A 21,962-nucleotide genomic window follows, 5' to 3' on the forward strand; every position below is an offset into this window, starting at 1 on the left:
ATATCCAATGCGGTTTCAAGCAACGTGCTGGCACCGACGGAGTGGGCCACCTATTACTTGACAGTTGAGATATCCCCAGGGCCCAGAGGTTCGGTGACAAGCAATGCAGTCAGCGGCTAGAACAGAGTGATGGATGGGAGTGGAGTCCTGACTGCCGAATAGTGCGTAGTAATCCGTGAACAGGTTGGTGATGATAGAGGACCCAAGGCACAAATGCCCGATGTTGAATGATATGTATGTTATATAATTCCCCGCGTTCCAAAGACTGCCCGTAATCTGGTTGTTCTCCACGAGCAAAACTTTGAACATTCATTACCTAATTACTCCAAAGGGGATGCTATAGCCAGAGCCGATCTCGAACTTGCCAGTGGTTTCAACACACTGTAATTCATACCCCTTCTATCAGACCACTCCTCCTTCTGTGCCATTTTTCGCTTCTTCATCCAGACATACACACGGTGAAACATTTTCCACAATGGTTTCTCAAGCACCCGAACCTATTGCCATCGTGGGCAGCGGCTGCCGCTTCCCCGGTGGCTCGAGCTCCCCGTCCAAGCTATGGAAGCTCATCGAGAAGCCCCGTGACGTTGTCAAGGAGATACCGCCCGAGAGGTTTGATACCACGGGCTTCTACCACCAGGACGGTACTCACCACGGCAGCACCAACGTGAGGCATTCGTACCTTATCCAGGAGGATCTGAAGGTCTTCGATGCCGCCTTCTTTAATATCAGCCCCAACGAGGCCGACTCGATGGACCCGCAGCAGCGGCTCCTCCTCGAGACGGTCTACGAGGCCATGGAGGCCGGTGGCCACACCATCGAGGCCCTGCGCGGCTCCAACACCGCCGTCTATGTCGGAACCATGGGAGTGGACTACAACGACACGCTTCTAAGGGACTTGTCCACGATTCCGACTTACTTCGCCACTGGTACGAATCGTGCCATCATTTCCAACCGAGTCAGCTACTTCTTCGACTGGCACGGCCCTTCCATGACCATCGATACGGCCTGCTCATCCAGTCTGATCGCTGTTCACCAGGGTGTGCAGCTCCTGCGCACTGGGCAGTCGCGTGTTGCCGTGGCGGCCGGCACCCAGGTTATCCTTGGACCTGGTATGTATCCCCCTTTAAACTTGATAGGATAAGACCAAGGTCCACTTAAAAGCATACTTACTAACAAACGACAGAGGTCTTTATCTTCGAAAGCAAAATGAAGATGCTGTCGCCCACCGGCCGTTCCCGCATGTGGGACTCGGAAGCGGATGGTTACGCACGCGGTGAAGGTGTGGCCGCCATCGTCATGAAGCGACTCAGTGACGCCATCGCCGACGGCGACCACATCGAGTGTATTATCCGGGAGACTGGCGCCAACCAGGACGGTTTCTCCAACGGTATCACCGTCCCAAGCACTAAGGCGCAGGCCGACCTCATCAAGGAGGTGTACAGCCGGGCCGGCCTCGACCCGGAGAACAATCCTGAAGACCGGCCCCAGTTCTTCGAGGCCCACGGTACGGGCACCAAGGCCGGTGACCCTAAGGAGGCCGCCGCCATTCACCAGTGCTTTGGGCAGTACGCCTCGCCTGACCAGCCGGTGTACGTGGGTTCCGTAAAGACGGTCATTGGTCACACCGAAGGTGCGGCTGGCTTGGCTGGTCTGCTTAAGGGTTCGGGCATCATCCAACACGGGTTCATTCCTCCCAACCTGCTGTTCAACCAGCTCAACCCGGCCATCGAGCCGTTCTACAAAGGCCTGCAAGTTCCCACGAGCATCATGCCCTGGCCCAAGCTGCCCAGCCACGTCCCTCGCCGTGTCTCGATCAACTCCTTCGGTTTCGGAGGATCAAACGCCCACGCCATCTTGGAGGAGTACCGTTCCAGCACTTCCGCGGCCATCGAGGCTGCTGAGCCTCAGCCACCGGTCACCCCTTCGTCTTCTCGGCCGTCTCCGAGGCTTCCCTCGTCGCTCAGCTGCAGGCTTACTCCGAGTACCTCGCCGCCACCCCGGAGGTGAACCCCGTCGACCTGGCCTGGACGCTGCAGTCGCGCAGGAGTCAGCTGCCATTCAAGGTCGCTTTCTCTGCCGCTACTATCGACGAGCTCCAGACCAAGATCGACGGCAAGCTGGCTCCGCTCAAAGCGAACCCCGGTGTCGCCGTCGGCACCAGGGCCAATATCAAGGGCGAGGCTCATGTGCTGGGTGTCTTCACGGGTCAGGGTGCGCAGTGGCCTGCCATGGGTGCCGAGCTGATTCGTAGCTTCCCCTGGGTCCGCCAGCGTGTCGCGCAGCTGGAGGAGCACTTGAACTCCCTGCCCGACCGCCCCCAGTGGAGCTTGGTGGAGGAGATGCTCGCTGGAGATGATACGTCGCGCATTGCTGAGGCCGCTCTGTCTCAGCCCCTGTGCACCGCCATCCAGATTGTGCTTGTGGATCTCCTCAAGGCCGCCGATGTCACTTTCTCTTCTGTCGTGGGCCATTCTTCGGGAGAGATGGGCGCCGCCTACGCCGCCGGGTTCCTGAGCGACTGCGACGCGCTGCGTGCGGCCTACTACCGTGGTGTCGTCGCCAAGCTGGCCGGCAACGCGGCCACCGGGCAGAGGGGTGCCATGTTGGCCGTGGGCACTTCGTGGGAGGATGCCGAGGAGCTCGTGAACCTGCGCGCGTTCAAGGGCCGCATCGCCATTGCTGCCCACAACTCTTCGGCCAGTGTGACCTTGTCGGGTGATGCCGACGCCATCGCGCACGCTAAGCGGGTCTTCGACGAGGAGAAGAAGTTCGCGCGCGCCCTCAAGGTGGACACGGCTTACCACTCCCACCACATGTACCCCTGTGGAGAGGCCTATGTTAGCGCCCTCCAGGCCTGTGGCGTGAAGGTCAAGGAGGACCGTGATGGATCTTGCTCTTGGTTCTCTAGTGTCACCCCGAGTGAGAAGCCTGTTGGAGGCGTCTGACTCGCTTTCCGCCGTCTACTGGAAGGACAACATGCAAAATGCGGTTCGCTTCGCTGATGCCGTGAAGAACGCCGTTGCAAGCGATCCCCAGATCGCCTACGCCATTGAGGTTGGTCCTCACCCGGCATTGAAGGGACCGGCTGTTCAGAACATTGCCGATGTGCGGACGGGCGCCTTCCCGTACACTGGCGTCTTGAGCCGTGGAAAGAGCGATGTCCAATCTTTCTCCGACGCCCTCGGCTTTATCTGGACCCTGCTCGGTTCCCGAGGTGTCAGCTTCCCGGGCTACCAGAGCCTCGTATCTGGCCCTGACACCAAGGCCAAGCTGGTCACCGGCCTTCCTTCATACCGATGGAACCACAACCGAGTCCACTGGCAGGAATCCCGCAAGTCGCGCCAGACCCGTGGACGCAAGCAACCGCCCTCACGAGCTCCTGGGTGTTCGCGATCCGGACTCCAACGAGCGCGAGATCCGCTGGCAGAATGTGCTCAAGGTGTCGGAGATCCCTTGGCTCGAGGGCCATCAGCTCCAAGGCCAGTGTGTCTTCCCGGCCGCTGGCTACTGCGCCATGGCCATCGAAGCATCCAGGATCCTGGCCGCCGGCAAGAGCATCACCGTGCTGGAGCTTCACGACCTTACCATCCCCCGCGCCATCACCTTCGAGGATGACACCAACGTCGGCGTCGAGACCGTCTTCTCCTTGACCAGCATCACCACGGTGGGCAAGGTTACTACGGCCGATTTCGCCCTCTACTCCTGCCCCACCTCGGCCACGGAGAACGAGTTGGAGCTCATGGCCAGCGGAAGCATCAAGGTGGAGTTTGGCGAGCCGGACTTGAATGCCTTGGCTTCGACCCCTCTCTCGTCTTCCAACATGGCACCGGTCGAGACTGACAGATTCTACGACTCCCTCTCGAAGCTTGGATATGGCTACTACGAGAACTTCAGGGGTATGTCTGAGTTGAAGAGACGGTTCAACCAGTCCTCTGTCCTGGTCGACTCGTACCCTTACTCCACTTCCGAGTCCACCGTGTACCTGGTTCACCCTACTTGGCTCGATGTGTCGTTCCAGGCCTCCATGCTCGCCTTCTCTGCCCCTGGCGATGAGCGTCTCTGGTCTCTGCACGTCCCGACCTCGATTCGCAGCATCCGCATCAACCCCGAGGTCTGCTCTTCGCTGCCCCTGTCGCAGAAGAAGCTCCGCGTCACGGCCTCGCTGGCCAACACGGATGACTTCGCTGCCAGCATCGACATCTTCACCGAAGGTGGATCCCTCGCCATGGTCCAGGTAGAAGATTTGGAGATCAAGCCCTTCGCCCCGGCCACCGAGGCGGACGACCGCCGTCTCTTCTCTTACACCAAGATCGCCAACGCCTCGCCCGAGGGAGCGTCCATCCCGCAGGGTGCGAAGCCCACTGCCGAGCAGGCCGAGCTGGCTGTTCTGTGTGAGCGGGTCTCCCTCCACTATCTCCGCAAGTGGCAGGCCGAGATCACCGACGAGGATTGGGCCAATGCCCAGCCCCATCATGCCGGTCTGCGTGACTACATGAACCATATGCTTTCGCTCGCGTCTCAGGGTCGCCACCCCACCTTGAAGAAGGAGTGGCTGAATGACACCCCGAGACCATCCAGGCTCTCACCAGCCAGATCGACTCTGTCGACATCACGCTCTTGTGTGCTGTCGGCGAGAACATCCCCGCGGCTGTTCGTGGTGAGACCACCATCCTCGAGCACATGCTTCCCAACAACCTGCTCGACGACTTCTACAAGCAAGGTCTCGGCTTCGCCATCTACAACACCTTCCTCGCTCGCATGCTGGAGCAGTTCGTCCACCGATACCCCCACGCCCGCATCCTTGAGATCGGTGCCGGTACTGGTGGTGCCACCAAGGCGGTTCTCGAGAAGATCGGCCACAAGATGTCCTCGTACACCTACACCGATATCTCGGTAGGCTTCTTCGAGAAGGCCGCGGTGCTGTTCAAGGAGTACAGCGACAAGATGGTGTTCAAGACGCTGGACGTGGAAAAGGGGCCCGCAACGCAGGGCTACGAGCTGCATTCATACGACGTCGTCATTGCCTCCAACGTGCTGCACGCGACCTCGTCCATGCAGAAGACGCTCGAGCACACGCGCCAGCTGCTCAAGCCCGGTGGTTACCTGTTCCTGCTGGAAATCACCGACAACGGCGCTGTTCGCTTCAGCAACATCATGGGTGGCCTGAGCGGTTGGTGGATGGGTATTGATGACGGTCGCAAGTACGCGCCTACCATCACCCCCAGTGAGTGGCACAATGCCCTGCGCAAGGCCGGCTTCGGCGGTGTCGACGCCATCACCCCCGAGATCGACACGGTGGCTTGGCCCCTGTCTATCATGGCGGCACAGGCTGTGGATGACTCCATCAACTACCTGCGCAAGCCGCTGGCCCGCGTTGCCAACAAGAAGGCTCCTTCGATTTTCATCGACAACTTGGTCATTATGGGAGGTGCCAGTCTCGAGGGCGCTCGCCTTGTTGAGGAGATTTCCGAGGTACTGGACCGCCACTGCGGCGAGATCACGGTGCTCGACAACCTGCCCACCAGCGCGGAAGCCGAGGCCATCGGCTCCATGAGCACCTTCATCAACCTGGTCGACATCGACTCCCCCATCTTCAAGGACGTGACGTCGGAGAAGATGGAGGGCCTCAACCGCATGTACGAGCTGGCCAAGAACATCCTCTGGGTCACGGTCAACGCGCAGCTGGGCGAGCCCTACCACATGGCCAGTATCACCTTCAGCCGCGCCATGCACCACGAGTACAACCACATCAACATGAACCACCTTGACGTCCCCGCGCTCGACGACAACGTCTCCAAGGCCATCGCGGAGCACCTGCTGCGCTCCATCGCCGTCGACGAGTGGGACGGCCAGGGCGGCTACAGCAAGCAGCGCGGCAAGTTCCTCTGGTCCAAGGAGCCCGAGTGCTACCTCGAGAAGAACCAGCTCAAGGTGCCCCGTGTGGTCCACAACGTCGGCCAGAACGCCCGCCTCAACTCCATCCGCCGCACCATCACTACCAGCGTGCCCGCCGCCAGCTCCAACTTCGCCGTCTCACCCGCGGAGAACTCGGCACTCGCGCTGGTGGACCAGCCGCTCCCCACCACCGGTGACGCCCCCGTCGTCAATGTCAAGAGCTCGTCTGTCCAGGCCATCAATGTGGCGGCTGATTCGTTCCTCTACGTCTCGGTCGGCGAAGAGACTACATCCAAGGACATCATCGTCGCCCTTTCCCTCTCCAACCTGCGTGAGACGGTTCCTATTGTGAGCGTTGCTGCCGGTGGTGCCCCTGAGTCCGCGGACCGCCTTCTGGTCGGCGTCTCGAGCGAGCTCCAGGCCGCTGCCCTGCTCCAGAACGTGTCCGCCAAGAGCAGCGTCTTGGTGCACCTCTCTGGCCAAGATCGCGTCCTCGCCTCCGCCATTGAGCGACTGGCTGCGGCTAAGTCCATTCGCGTGGCCTTCAGCATCTCTGCCGACCAAGCCGAGAGTGCAACTCCCGGAGTCATGGATCAAGCTGAGCCCCCGTTCCCCGCGCCATGTCATCCAGACCTTGCTTAGCTCGGTCAAGGCGACCCACTTCCTTGACTTGGTCCACGATGGCGAGCTCAGCCAGACCGTTGCGCGCGTCTTGCCTTCAGCCACCAAGAAGATCAGCCACGCCGAATTGAGTCAAGCCAAGTCTCAGCTTCCTCCGTCTTATGCACTGGATGACTTGAAGACTCGCTTGTCCGAGGCTGTGTCACGGGCTAAGGAGGCACCAGTTGAGGGAGTCGAGGGGCTTGTTATCCAGGTTGCCGAAATTGGTAGCCCTTCTATGGCCGCCATCCACTCCACCAGTGCCGTTAACTGGGCTCACGAGGGTCAGGTCAATGTCCAGTTCCGTAAGCTGGAGTCGGAGAAGCTCTTCGCCCCGGATAAGACCTACCTGATGCTTGGTCTGACTGGTCAGATCGGACAGTCTCTGTGCGAATGGATGATTCAGAACGGCGCTGGAACCGTCATCTTGACTAGCAGAAACCCCAAGGTCGACCCTCTCTGGTTGGAGTCTGTTCAGCAGTCGGGCTCGACTGTCAAGATCTTCTCTCTGGATGTCACCAACAAGAGCGCGATTGAGTCTCTCGTCAAGGAGATCAAGGCTACTTGCTCCCCCATTGCCGGTGTCGCCAACGGCGCCATGGTCCTGCAAGATTGCCTGTTCTCCAAGATGACGGTGGACGTGATGCAGAAGGTGCTCGGTCCTAAGATCGACGGCTCGCGCTACCTGGACGAGATCTTCTTCGATGATGACCTTGACTTCTTCATCTTGTTCTCTTCCTCGGCCTGTGTCATTGGTAACTCGGGTCAGTCCAACTATGCCGCCGCCAACGGCTACCTGAACACCCTGTCCCGCCAGAGACGCCGCCGCGGCCTGGCCGCCTCCACTTTCGACATCGGTCGTGTAGCTGGTATCGGTTACGTCGAGACGGCTGGACAGGCTGTCATTGACCAGCTCACCCGATTCGGTCTGATGGCCATCTCCGAGGCCGAGTTCCGCCAAGTCTTCGCCGAGACCATCCGCGCCGGTTACTACGTTCCGGGCGACAAGGAGCGTATTCCCTCGTCCATCATTACCACCGGTATCCGCACCATCCGCGACGATGAGGAGATCCAGGGTCCGTGGTTCGACAACGCTCTGTTCTCTCACTGCATCATCGAGGCCAAGAGCGCCGAGTCCGACGGCGGCTCCTCGGGCAAGAAGGTGTCCCTCCCCGTCACCGAGCAGCTTGCCTGCGCTGCGAATGAGGAGCAAGCCGTCAAGGTCCTCCAAGGTAAAGCCCGCCCACGCCCCCCGCCCCCTTCCTAACCCCCTTTACATCATGACGACAAGTAAGTTTGCGGCTAACAAATGGTGCCCTACAGATTGCTTCTCGGCCAAGATCAAGGTCATCCTGCAGCTTGCGGATCAGGAAATTGACCCCGAAGCTTCCCTCGTCGAGCTGGGTGTCGACTCTCTGGTTGCCGTCGAGGTCCGATCTTGGTTCTTGAAGGAGCTCAAGGTTGATATCCCCGTCCTCAAGGTCGTCGGTGGCGCTTCCGTCGCCGAGCTCTGCCAGATTGCTTTCAAGAAGTTGCCCGAGGAGCTCGTCGCCACCATCGGCACCGGAGACGCTAGCAAGATCGCACCTAAGGCGTCGGCGCCCACCGTTTCTGAGCCTGTGGCCACCGACAAGGCGCAGAGCCCGGCCGCCAGTTCCAGCTCCAGCTCCGCGCCGTCCGGAGCCTCGAGTCCCAAGAGCGAGACAAGCCCCGCGAACCTTCTAACCCCGGCCACGGAGCTGGGGTCGCGATCGGCTTTCCCCGCGGCCGCCGGTACGTCTACTTTTCTGGAGCCCAAGAAAGCCGCCGTCGTCGCGCGCCCGATAAGAAAGTTCCTAAAGACTGAACAGATATCCTTCGGCCAGTCAAGGTTCTGGTTCCTTCGGCTCCTGCTGGAGGACCAGACCACGTCTAACGTCGCCTTCTACTACAAGGTCGCCGGCAGCCTCCGCGTCGCCGACCTGGAGCGGGCCGTCCGCATGGTCGTCGCCCGCCACGAGGCCCTGCGCACGGCGTTTGTCGAGCACGAGACCCGCGCCGACCAGGCGTACCAGAAGGTCATCGGCAACTCCCCCATCCGTCTCGAGCTCCAGCAGGCCAAGTCCTTCGAGGAGGTCGAGACGTTGTACCACCAACTGCAGCAGCATATTTTTGATTTGGAGAGCGGTCAATTGATTCGCATCGTTCTTGTTACTCTTACTCCTACTCTTCACTATATTCTATTCAACTATCATCACATTGCCATGGACGGCGTCAGCTTCCAGATCTTCGTTCAAGATTTGGAGAAGGCTTACAAGGGCGAGCCGCTCGGTCCCAGCCCTCGCCAGTTCCCTGATTACTCGCGCACCCAGCGGGAGGCATACGAATCCGGAGAGATGGCCGATGAACTCAAGTATTGGCGAAGCGTTTTCCCTGCGGACCAGCAGCCTCCCGTCTTGCCCCTTCTCCCCATGGCCCGAACGGCTTCTCGCGGAGCCATGAAGGTATTCGGCGTTCACCAGGTCATGCACCGAATTGACGCCGACCTGATGACGCGCATCAAGAACGTCTGCAAGTCGCGTCGATCTACCCCTTTCCACTTTTACCTCGCCGCCTACAAGGCCATGCTCTTTAGCTTCGCAGATACCAAGGACCTGACTATCGGCATCGCCGATGCCAACCGCACCGACCGCGACGTCAACAACAGCATTGGCTTCTTTCTGAACTTGCTCACCCTCCGTTTCCGTCGTCAGGACAACCAGCGGTTCAGCGAAGCCGTGAGCGAGGCCCGCGACACTACCTATGCCGCGCTGGGCAACTCTCGCCTGCCCTTCGATGTCCTTCTCAATGAGCTCAACGTTGCGCGTTCTTCTACCCATGCCCCCTTCTTCCAAGCCTTCTTTGACTACCGCCAGGGCGCCCAGGAGAACCATCCCTGGGGCAACACCCAGTGGGAGTTTCAGGAGGTGCACCCCGGTCGCACGGCCTATGACATCACCCTGGATGTCACCGACAGCGGCAATGGCTCCCTCATCATCTTCCGCGTGCAGAAGGGACTCTACGATCTGACCGCAGCCAAGCTATTGATGGAGACCTACACCCACTTCCTGGAGTTCCTCTCGTCCAACCCCGAATCGTCCTTGGACAAGACCCCTCTTTTCAGCCAGCAACAACTGACCAAAGCGACGGAGATTGGCCGTGGACCTAAGCTGGTCTCGGAGTGGCCCGAAACCCTCCCACTCCGCATCGACCAAGTCGCTCAAGAAAACGAGTCCAAGACCGCGATCAAAGACGGCCATGGCAACTCGTGGACCTACTCTGCCCTGATCCAGCGCATTGAGGCCATCGCGAAGGCGCTTCAGAATGCCGGAGTTGGCGCTGGAGGGCGTGTGCTTGTTTTCCAGACGGCTTCGGCGGACTGGGTAGCCTCGATGCTCGCCATCATGCGCATCGGCGGCATCTACGTACCTTTGGATCTTCGCAACCCCTTGCCGCGTCTCGCCTCTGTCGCCGTTGACTGCGAGCCTGCCGCCGTACTTGCTGACAAAACCACAGTTGGTGACTTCGAGCAGCTCAACGTGCCGAATGCTGCTCTCATCAATGTGTCTACTCTCGCATCAGCACCCACGGCGCCCGTCGCCAATGTCTCCAAGGGTACCGACACCGCCGCCATCCTGTACACCAGTGGCTCTACTGGCTTGCCCAAGGGTATCATGGTCACCCACGCCGGTCTGCGCAACGAGATCGAGGGATACACCAGCATGTGGAAGCTCGGCGCCGAGCGTACCCTGCAACAGAGCGCGTTCACCTTCAACCACTCTTCTGACCAGATCTACACGGGTCTGACCAACGGAGGCATGGTCTACGTCGTCCCCTGGGACAAGCGCGGTGATCCCCTCGAAATCACCAAGATCCTGAAGGAAGAGTCCATCACTTACACCAAAGCCACACCCGCCGAATACTCGCTCTGGATGCAGTTCGGCGGCGAGACCCTGCGGGGCGCGACTTCGTGGCGCGCCGCCTTTGGTGGTGGTGAGACGCTGCCCAGCACTCTGACCAAGGAGTTTGCCGAGTTGGGTCTTTCTCAGCTGCGGGTCTACAACTCCTACGGTCCGACCGAGATCTCCATCTCGTCCACTAAGATGGAGGTTGAGTACCGCAATCAGTCGGCCATGGAGGAAGGCCGCATCCCCTGTGGTTTCTCCCTGCCCAACTATTACGCCTACATCGTCGACGAGCAGCTGAAGGCTCTGCCCGCGGGAATGCCCGGTGAGCTCTACATTGGTGGTGCCGGTGTATCCCAAGGCTACCTGAACAACAAGGAGTTGACCGATAAGCACTTCGTCGCCAACCCCTTTGCTACCCCTGAAGATATCGCCAACAACTGGACCCGCATGTACCGCACTAACGACATATGCCACCTCCGAGAGGACGGCGCCATGGTTTTCCACTCGCGTGTGGCGGGCGACACCCAAGTCAAGATCCGCGGTCTCCGCATCGAACTGAACGATATCGAGAGCAACATCGTGGCCGCCTCCAACGGCGCGCTGCGCGAGGCTGTCGTCACTCTGCGCCAAGGCGACCCGGACTTCCTCGTCGCGCACGTAGTCTTTGCGCCCGGTCAAGAACCCAGTGACTCCGGCGCGTACCTCGCCCACCTGCTCAACAACCTTCCCATCCCGCAGTACATGATCCCCGTCCTGGCCATTCCCATCGACAAGATCCCCCTGACGAACCATTCCAAGACCGACCGCAAGGCCCTCATGAGCCTCCCCCTGCCGCAACGCGCCACGAGCGCACAAGAAGGCGAGGAGGAACTGACACCGACCATGACGCAGCTCAAGACCGTCTGGCAGACTGTCCTCGGCAACAGCCAGCTCGCCTTCGACATCAACCCTTCGACCAGCTTCTTCCTGGTCGGCGGCAACCTCGCTACTCGTCATCCGCCTGCAGTCGCAGATCCGCCAAGTCTTCAACGTCACGGTTCGCTTGGTCGATCTCCTCGGCGACAACACGCTCGGCGGCATGGCCCGCAAGATCGGCGAGAGCCGCAAGGTCGAGAGCATCGACTGGGATAAGGAGACCATCGTCCCCACGATCCCCGATTTCCTCAAGAGCGTCTCGGGAGCGCCCAAGTCCGACTCCAAGACGGTCCTGGTCCTGGGAGCGACGGGCTTCCTGTCCAAGACCCTCCTGCCCCAGCTCCTGGCCAACCCGTCCATCGCCAAGATCCACGCCGTCGCCGTGCGCGACGCCAGCAAGCTCTCTACCATAACCTCCCCCAAGCTCGTCGTGCACGCCGGCGACCTCGTGTCCCCGCGCCTCGGCCTCACCGAGGAGACCTTCAAGCTGCTCGCCGGCGAGGTTGACGTCATCTTGCACTTCGGCGCGGTCCGCTCCTTCTGGGACAACTACCACACCCTGCGCCCCATCAACGTCAACCCGACCAAGGAGGTCGTCAAGCTGGCCGGCCCGCGCCAGATCCCCGTCCACTACATCTCGACCTTCGGCGTGCTCCCGCGCGACTCGACAGCCGCTACTTCTGCCGCGTCGAACCTGCCCGCGACCGACGGCAGCAACGGCTACGTCGGGACCCGCTGGGCCAGCGAGCGCATCCTGGAGCGCGCCGCCGAGACCCTCGGCGTGCCCGTGTCCGTGTACCGCTTCCTCCCGACGCCCGAAGACGCCGCCGCCACAACACCGAAGGAGATCCTGGACGAGTTCGTGCGCTTTGTGGACCTGTCTGCCCTGTTCCCCGACATGAGCGGCTGGGGAGGGCCGCATCGACATGATGCCCGCCACGCAGGCCTCCACGCTCCTGCACGACCGTGCCGTCGCCGACGCCACGGCCGGGGCCGCGGCGGCCAAGTTCCACCACGTCCAGAGCACGGTCGCGGTGCATGTGGGCGAGCTGCGGGAGCACGTCACCAAGGAGCGCGGTCAGGCCGGTCTGGAGACCATGCCAGGACTGCGGTGGATCGGACGCATCAAGCAGTTGGGTTTCAGCTATTTCCTTACCACTCAGGAGGCGGCGGTCGGAGGTGGCTCGCAGAGCGAGGCCTTTGAGTCGCGGCGATAATGTGTTTTAGATTTGTATTTGTAGATTTGTATCGGAGTTCAGGCGCACACATACATGTATATTTAGATTTTACACATTCAGTTTTACAAGCGATTAGATACCTGATCCAATCATCTATTCACACACGTTTCCTACTTTGAACTGTTCTACGATACATAAGCGGGGGTCCCCATTAGGTAGCAGAATGCAGGCACTGTGTTGACATTAAATCGAATGACCAACAGCTTTAAGATGCAATTGAATCATACCTTCTTTTGAGTCTCAGTGTGTTGAATTTCTGCTCGGTGTCGAGTCACTTGCTTCTGCCGGCCTGCCGGTATGAGTCGAAAAGAAATGATTGAATTTTTACAACCTATTTATCCCGATATTATGTTACTCTGGCACAATGACAAGAAATATTCAAAATGTTGAAATTATTGTGATGACCATTTGCAACAGCATGAATTGCTGATCATCGTACCAACGGTGTTAACAGAGTGTTCTAATTGGCCACTTTGACGCCTGGAAACAGTGCTGATGAGGTGTTGGAAATGGGAGGTCCGCCGCTTGCTAGTTTGAGCCCTAGTCTGGTAACAGCTGTTCGAAGGACAGAAGATTGGTGACAATGAGGTGCGGCACCAGTTGGAGGGAGATGAATTTGATCAAATGAGAGCATGCCCGAACGTGATTGTCCAAACCATCGCAAACGTCCTGGTATGGGCTCCTGAACTCACAGAGAACTTCAAATACGAGATCATATTCGTGATCACAGGCCACGTAATCAGCTATCTAGGTCACGTCTTTGGAGACGCATGCGAGGTTTCTGACCCGATGAGGCAACGCAATATCGTGATCTCATGACACTGTACGTCCACAGTTTTGGTCAGCTGCGTCCCAAAATTGAGAGGAAGATGAGAGATTTCGCGAGCGTAATGGAGGGTAATTTGGATTAATCGGACCGGGAGCCCTCGTGCTCAGCTTCTGGGTGTTGGATGAGAGACCGAGAAAACCCTCCATGTAAGCTGTAGATATTTCATACACCGACAGGGCAACAATACAGGGTAGCTGCAGGGTAATCCCTCCACACTTGGGGGTTAGAGCAAATTTCCAATGGTGATAGAACTGTACCAAGTAAAATGCACTTCAAGGTGGTGGCTACCGCCAAATACCTGCGAGAACAAAATTCTGGTTTCTCATCCAAATTTCAATCCTTCAACCAGCACTTTCCAGCAGCGAAACCGGGTAAAAAAGAAAGAAGAAATGGCTATTATCCCCTCAAGTGCTGAATATTTGATTGACATATGATTGACCGGTACAGTACCAAATCGATGCATGATCCAAGCGGCGGCTAAACAGTGTATTTGGCAGAAGCAAGACCAGTTGGCTGAAGGGACTTGCTAGCACTTGAACTGGCCAGTCGGTCATATTTCGGTGCACTGTACCACTGTACTCCAACCAGATATTCAGCACTTTAGCTTAAGGGGGTAGCTCAATAGCAGTGATGATATTCAGCCTGAAGTTTCCGACTTTTATGTTGTGTGACAAATGAGGAGCTGAATTGAAATGCCCCGGCCGCCTGCCGCCAAGATGCATATGCCGCCCCACCCCTCGGACCGTGCCCCGGTGAGCTGCCGACCTCACCCTTGGACCAAGTGCCGAGTTTATGTACGACAAGGGCAATTGTGCTCTTGGCCTGCCACAGTCAGTCCCTCTTGCACTCATTCTAACTCAATTCACCTTATTCTTCCAGCACGTAGGAATTCATGTCGGAGTTGAGAAGAAGCGGGTGGGCTTTTTCGAATCTTCATATATATCTAGGAACGCATACCCTCACTCTGTCCCCCTCTTGAGGAAACAAAACCCCACGTTGAAAAGCAGAGTTGGAAGTTGTGCGGTATGTACATATATGTATCCGAAGCCTCGAACTAATCCGCACAGTGGCGCTGCGTGTATGGTAGAATGTAGTCTGATGGACATATTTCGGGTGCCCGGCATCATGCCCGAGATGGAGTCATGTTCCTCATCGATGCTTCAACCACTTCTGCCTACCGGATCCTGTGAAGCCAGCGTAGAAACTGCAGGTTACCATTTCCTCGCTCATGGTCAGATGGCTTTTGTATATGATAGTGGATGGCAACAGCTGTATTTAATTCCGTCACTCTACGCCTTCATACTTTCGGCAACTTGATGTGAGCTAACGCAAAACAAGCCAGCATGTTGGCGAAACACACATCGCCGAAATAAGGCTCAAGCCACCAGGATTTCTCATCTCGCATTCTTTTTTCTACCAAACTGGAATCTGATAAGACAACTTGTGATAATGTGAGCCGGAAAGCACGGTAAGCCAACTTATGACATACTTTGTTTTGTTCTTTTGCTTTCGACCCATACCATCACAGGCCAGCAGAAGCAAGTGACTCAAAACCAAGCAAACTGAACTCAAGTTATGACATGCATTGGTGTAGTATTCAAACCCCGGAACTTGGCCGCCACTTGAGTAGGTTGTCAGGACATGGCGATATCTCTAGGCATCCTCTTCCGCCACAACTGTTTCTCACAGGAGATAGGTTGCCCCGATACCGGGCTGACGAGTGTCTCTGAAGGCGAGCAATCTCCCTGTTGCATGCTCGGTCCCCGTTATCTTGGATCCCAACCCCATGCCAATGTGGCCAAATTCGTCGAGAAAACGAACTCCCTTATGCGATACCGTAGGTCTAATATCATGGCTTCAATGGGGGCTGGTTCTCTCTCAGGTGTTGGCCCCGAGAGTCGTGCTCAACTGGCTACATTGTTAGGTTTATCGACTCTCATCCCAACAGTCGCCGAGTGTTCGGACTTTAAGCTGGTGTTGTCTACCACCTCGTTGAGATTCCAATGCTATGAGCATCCGAGGCTGCGCTTCAACTAACCACACAATAAAACCCTGAAGAGGGACATCTTCAACTATACGAAGGGCATTTTGGCCTCGTTACGACTGTATATATATTGCGGCCTCCTCCAATATATGTTCCAGCTTGACCTTTTCAATATAGCTACGTCCTAGTAGTCGCAAGGCGAATCCAGATACTTCATCCAGGGCCTAAAGACTTTGACCTTCTTAAGAACACCGAGTCCTCCCCCGCTGTCCGAGCTTCTAGGCGCCTGAGAAGCTCAGTCAGGCGCCTAAAAGCTCGGAGCTCGCCTGCAGAGCAACAATCGGATCACCTACGGCAGGCTTATACCGGCCCAGATGGCACTGAACCGCCTGTAACAATCGGCGTCAAGTAGTTGCGTAGCTAGGTAGTTATTGAATCTCACTTTGCAGAAAAGCTTTGAACTTGACCTTCCCTCTTCCAACAAACCGCCATCATCAACACCATCTCGAGAGAGTGAGTTCCCCCATGTCATCGCCGCCTTCGACCGCGCGCAACTCCATCGCGAACGGTCAGGGAACGCGATTAACACTTCCATCGTCTTATGAGAACGACTGTCAACTAATATTTATTTCTTTGGTAGACTCACCACCACGATGGCGACCAACAACGGTATGTACACGCCCTTGGGCGCTCCCCAGTGCCTTTCATTCACGAATCCTTTGTCGCTTTCCATCAACAAATCATCGGCACTCACTTATATCATCAAAGACGCGCCTGCTGGCCGGCGCTCATCATGAGTGCCTGTCCAGGCCGGAAAGGCAGACGAGGTTGAGGTGAACTCAACCTCATCCTCCCTTTCTGAGTCGTCAGACGATGGTGAGTGTCGGAAACAACCCACGAGCTCATCAAAGACTCCATACACGGTCCGAAGCGTATTCGATGCCGACGAGCCGTTGAGGACTTTTGACGCTTGCTGGCCTCCACCATATCCACCGCCCTCATACTCTCATACTACATCCATACGTCTCCCACATGCATACTTTTCTCACAGCCATACTCCTCCCATATCCGTACCTCTCCAACAGTCGTACTTCTCACACAACCATACTCCTCCCACAGTTGTACTTCTACCACAGTTGTCCTTCTCTCACACCCATACTTCTCTTCTCCCACAGTCGTATTTCTGCCATAGGCGTACTTCTCTTCTCCTACATCCACTGCTCCCCCAGACGTAATTCTCCCACATCCATACTTCTACTACATTCGTACTCTCCTACAGTACTTATCACTTCACATAACCTCATCCTTCCACATTCCCACAATGCCGCAGATGTGGTCGCGTACTTGAATCCCGACCGCGCGACAGCACATCTCAGCATCACACCGTCACGAATTAATTTCCATCAACTCGTCAACAACTTATAACATCCAAACCACTGACATCTTGGCCAGACCACCACCAGCGATTCTTCGCCAAGCTTCCTCGGGTCTACCACCAACTGGACCAGCTCGAACCCGACTCGGATGACCAAGTCGAACAAGACTCGCCGTCCCTGGAGCAGTTGTACCCCGAGCATCAGGTTAGTTAACTTTCATCTCTTCAGAAACATCATGCCACTTCTTCTTCTTTCTCAAAGGCGAGACGTCTGTCTTGTTCTTGAACAAAGACGACGTTTACCAGATTTCAAAAAACACAAATTGTCAGATGAGCTAATCTCATACACAGCTGGACAAGGAGACATCTGGCAGTCCTGGCGACGAGCAGAGCGACAACGGCGAGAGACATTACGATCAAGGCTACTGCGGAGGTTACCTTGCCGAAGGTGACGACGATCACAGGGGCGAAGAGCCGATCGGCAAGAGCGACGAGCTGGAGAACGCAAACAGTAAGTTCCCAAGAATGGAAAGTCCTGCCAGCAAGCATGCTAACCTGCATCTAGACATATCCCAAGAACATCACGCAGCAATCTCCGACTTCGTCAATGAACTTGTCCTAAGCCCAAACTTGCACGAAGAGGAATACTTCCGTGCAATCGCGCCGGTATACGACATCGATCAGGGTTTCGAGCAGTGGCGCGACGTCTCGCAGACCGTTCGTTACGGCCTGTTTAACGACATTCCCCTCGTTGTCTTACCTGTAAAAGACATCCGCTCGGCTTACCAAAGCCTCGAGGACGTTGTCCCAAAGCAGGCCTACAATCACATTGTGGCCTCTGACATCACACAATTCTGGACCCAGCCGCGAGACTACCAGCTGTCGCCTGTCACTCAGCAAGTACAACGACTCGAAGTAATTGGCGTCCTATTGGATGGCTGGAAGCGACTAGGAGTATTGCCCGATGAACCGGATATACACGCTGGCAACGTACAAACCTGGGTCCACCTACTCACCGTCAAAGGCGACCTGCTTCGGCATCACAGTGAATTGCATACGGAGGAGTCAAAGAACTGGCTGATCAAACGCTTCATTGTCGCAGCACAGACGTGTGGCCTGTTACCCAAGTGCGCCTGGATTCGCCGCGACAACGCACAAGCTTGGATGCACCTGCTTGTGCCTATTCACGATCCTTTTGTCACAGTCCCCCCGGAACCAGGGATCAGGCGTATTGGACCTGGCACCAGAACGTGGCTCTGCGATACTGGCGCAGGTGTGGCATCACTGACGAGGCTTCCCTTCGGTTCACTGACGAGGCTTCCCTTCGGTTCAACAGACTGTGGCACGTCTACCGACCTGATTGCACCCCCTATCTGTACATTGACGCTGCCAACATTGTTACCCCTGATAACAAGCCGGACTCAGTGCCAGCCCACTACTACGAGATGTCCGTAACCGAGAGAAGGGAGACTCGGTTGAGTCAGTTGGCGCAACAGGCAGCCAACTTTGCGCAGCAGCCAAGCGGTCATGTAGTCGGCGAGGACGGAAGACTTACAGCTGGCAATCTAGCCGGCCATCCACTCGACGATTTCCTCGATGATAGCTCGGACGAAGACGAAGATGAGAACATGGAAGACATCGATTCAGACGAAGACGAAGATGAGAGCATGGAAGACATTGAGTCGGACGACGATGATGATGGCGGTGACTCAGACAATGATGATGACCCGGACGATGGACCTGGGGGAGCAGTCCAACAGCCTCAGCAAGCTCAGAGCAGTGCTGAGAGTATTAGAGAGGCGGCCCAAGCTCCTCGTGAGAATTCCCAGATGCCTCCTGAGCAACCCGGCAGCTCCTCAGGCACACAGCAGCATGACAATCAGTCGGTGCCTAGCAGCAACAATACTTCAACCTGGCAGCAATATCTTTCTGACCCTAACACCATTCCAGAAGGCTTTCATGACTTGACCAATATTACGGCCCAGCAAACGGATCGCCCTAACCCTAACACGATTCCGCAAGGCTTTCACAATATTGCCAATATCTCAACCGGACAACAGAACATTCTCAACCCTACCACGATTCCAGAAGACCCTCACAATTCTGCCACCGCTGCCAATACCTCTTGTGAAAATTGGCCTTCACCCGGTGTACCCACAGAATCTCTTCTTCCCTACACAACCTCCACATCGCAACTTGTCTTCACCGATCCTTTGTCCTTGTCACAACCATTCACTGCTTTGCAGCCCTACACAGACGAAGACTCTTCAGAGAGCGACGGAGACACCGGTGACACAACAACCATGCCTCTTCAGGGTAACAACTCATCACCCGGCCGCGGCGGCAGCGGTTACGGAGGCCGAGGTGGCCATGGAGGCTCCGGAGGACGCGGAAGCCGAGCAAGCGGCGGACACAATACCCCCAAGCGATTGAACACCAGATTCCATGACCATGCCAGGCTCCGAGATATTGCCATTGCCAACGCTTTCCGTGCATCACCTTCACGCCCTCCCACGACCGGCTACCATGGACAAGACGTTCTTGCTCCTGGCACCGCGATGGACCTCACGCGAGGCTTCCAGCCCATCGGCAGCGCCCACCACCGGCCCCAGCAGCCACCGAACCGTGACATGGGAAATATTAGACGGCCCTAGAATGGCAGTGTCAGTACCCCTCGTCAGCCTTTCAACGGTTACAACGCTCCCCAGCCTTACAATTACCCCTACAACTACAATTACAATGCCGGCTCGCTGTACCAGCACGGGTACAATGGACAGGCGTCCCAGTGCCAGCATGGCTACAGTGCACCGGGATCGCAGTACCAGCATGGCCACAGTGGTCCGGCTTCTCAGTACCAGCACGGCTACAATGCAAAGGGTTCCCAATATCAACACGGCTACAATACGCAGGGTTCCCAGTACCAGCATGGTCACAATGCACCGGCTTCGCAGTACCAGCATGGATATACTGGACCGGCTCAGCAGCAGCAAGCTCCTCGGATCCCCTGGACCAATCCCAACATGCCAGACCCCAATACTGGTCTGACACTTCAGCAGACCAGCCAGGCCAACCCCAGTAACCCGGGTTACCTTCGACCATCCGAGGAGTTTGCACTCAGAGAGAGACAAGCTCGGGAGACGAACCACAGCTTTACAGACTTCCGTTTCCAACTTGATACTTCTTTTGCTCCCGCTGCCACCCAGGGAATTACAAGCGCTACTACAAGTGCCCCCTCAAGCGACAATACCATCGCTAACGTAACTTCATCGCAGCAGTCTCCTTCTCGCAGTCTCACACGCACTGCTGGTACCAACTCGGGCAACTCTCCCGGCGCCACTACTACTTCTTCGCAGAAGTCGCCTACCTATGCTTTCACAGGCGCTGCCGGTACGAATTTGGGCAACTCTTCCAGCACTAACTTTCCTTCTTCGCGGAAGTCTCCTGCTCATGGTTTCACAAGTGCTGCTGGTACCGATCCGGGTAACTCCTCAAGCGCCGTCGCTACTTCTTCGCCGAAGTTGCCTACTCATGATTTCACAAGCGCTACCGGTCGCGACTCAGGAAGCCATCCGCGTCCCACTGCCCCCCCCAGCTCACTCAGCCCCCTCGCCGACCGCACCAGCGTCCCGAGCCCATCGTCCCGCCGTACACCATCGGCCAAGACGACATGCTGATCCAGCCCACCGTCGCCCCTGCTCCTGTTTCTGCTCCAGCCGAGCCCTCCCTGAACCCTCTGTCGCTCGCCACCAGTATGCCGCAGCTCGTCGTCGACCCCGAGACCGGCAGCGCCAGCGTCATCGAGTACAGCATCCCGCCTCACGACGACCCGACCAGCTTCTGGGTCCCCGGCGACGTCTCCGGACCCCTGACCGCGTCGGAGCACGACTGGATCAACGACTACCTGCGCCAGGCTGCTGCCAGAGGAGAAGTGACGGACGTCACAGCTGTCCCCACGACCACCGCTGCTCCCATGAACCCCGTTGCCACCATGCCTTCCGGAACCGAAGCACAGGCTCCTTCTTCGTCGACTACTGCCCCTGCCGCTGCTGGTGGTGACGCCTGGTCTTGGGATGAGTGGATCACCTGGCCTGCGGATGACCTGAACACCGACCTGCGCAGCAGCGGAAACTTCGTCCCTGTATCCGAGGCTGCGGCCTCCAGTACCCAAGGCACTGCTGTAACCTCTGGTGTTTCGCCCAACAACGTCTCTGGCGGCACTACTTCTGGTCCTGGCAACAACAATATCCCGGCCAACGTCGTCACCTTCAACTACGACGTACCAGCCAACGTCTTCGGAGGAACCAGCGCCAAAGCCGATGCCCCCTGCCGCAGTCCCTGTTGGAAAAGCCCGTCGTCGCCGCTCGTTGGGAGCCCCAGCCCGCCTCGCCCACCACCCCCACCATCCAGCCCCGCGACGCCGAGGGCAACCCCCTCACCATCGACGCCGACGCCGTGCTGGGCGGCGTCGAGCAGGTCATGCGCGGCTTCGAGCAGGACCCGCAGTACCGGGCCCAGCTCGCCCTCGCCACCACCCCCGGCGAGCGCGCCGAGCTGGCCCGGCTGCGCTTCCGCCGCTGCTGGCAGACCATCGCGGTCGCCGAGGTCGCCGCCGCCATGGACGCGGGCGCTTCCGGTGCGGGCGGCCGGCCAGTCCTCTTCGTCGCCGGCCGCGGCACCCTGCTCGAGGCCAACGAGGGCGGCACCATGGTCCGCCAGAGGGCCAGCTGGGGCTGGGCCGCCGAGGAGGGCCGATGGGCCTGGATCGACGAGGAGACCGGCGGGGTCTTCCACCCCGCCGCGTTCTGCCTCGTCGATATGCAGGCCATCGCCGACCTGCACGGCATCGAGGGCATCTATGCCCAACGCTTCCCGGTGTGCTAAGAAGCCACCAAAAAGAAAAACAGAAAACAACAAAAAAAAGAGGAAATCACTGAAGAAGGTGGGAGAAAGGGGGTTTCTCAGATGAAAATTGGCGGTGTTGTAGGATATAAAAATCGATTGAGAATTGGACTGGCATTAACCCGGAACTGCTTTTCTTGTGACTATGTAACGTTTTTTACCATGAAGTGAGTGTAAACCAAGTTGAATTGTCATTAAGGTGTAAACTGCCTCCACCAGGTATTCTAAGTAAACAAGG

General features: G+C 57.4%; 3 protein-coding genes across 3 annotated transcripts; all 3 read left to right on the plus strand.

Moving 5' to 3' along the window:
- Window positions 1-475: 475 nt before the first annotated feature.
- On the plus strand, window positions 476-12,616 carry PG997_010137 (uncharacterized protein; the record flags this gene model as incomplete). Its single annotated transcript, XM_066814452.1, has 10 exons — window positions 476-1,112; window positions 1,187-1,917; window positions 1,950-2,883; window positions 2,912-3,276; window positions 3,317-4,477; window positions 4,573-6,483; window positions 6,530-7,790; window positions 7,882-11,453; window positions 11,491-12,270; window positions 12,314-12,616. 10 exons carry the CDS (start codon window positions 476-478, stop codon window positions 12,614-12,616), a joined length of 11,655 nt encoding a protein of 3,884 aa, XP_066666414.1.
- A 4,155-nt stretch (window positions 12,617-16,771) lies between these two features.
- PG997_010138 (uncharacterized protein) lies at window positions 16,772-19,479 on the plus strand (the record flags this gene model as incomplete). Its single annotated transcript, XM_066814453.1, has 4 exons — window positions 16,772-16,790; window positions 16,903-17,030; window positions 17,177-18,001; window positions 18,073-19,479. 4 exons carry the CDS (start codon window positions 16,772-16,774, stop codon window positions 19,477-19,479), a joined length of 2,379 nt encoding a protein of 792 aa, XP_066666415.1.
- A 1,013-nt stretch (window positions 19,480-20,492) lies between these two features.
- PG997_010139 (uncharacterized protein) lies at window positions 20,493-21,706 on the plus strand (the record flags this gene model as incomplete). Its single annotated transcript, XM_066814454.1, has 2 exons — window positions 20,493-21,101; window positions 21,158-21,706. The coding sequence occupies 2 exons, from the start codon at window positions 20,493-20,495 to the stop codon at window positions 21,704-21,706; spliced, it is 1,158 nt and encodes a 385-aa protein (XP_066666416.1).
- Window positions 21,707-21,962: the final 256 nt, after the last annotated feature.

The sequence above is a fragment of the Apiospora hydei genome (assembly GCF_038363865.1).
Source record: "Apiospora hydei strain CBS 114990 chromosome Unknown utg000007l_segment0_segment0, whole genome shotgun sequence".
NCBI lineage: Eukaryota > Fungi > Ascomycota > Sordariomycetes > Amphisphaeriales > Apiosporaceae > Apiospora > Apiospora hydei.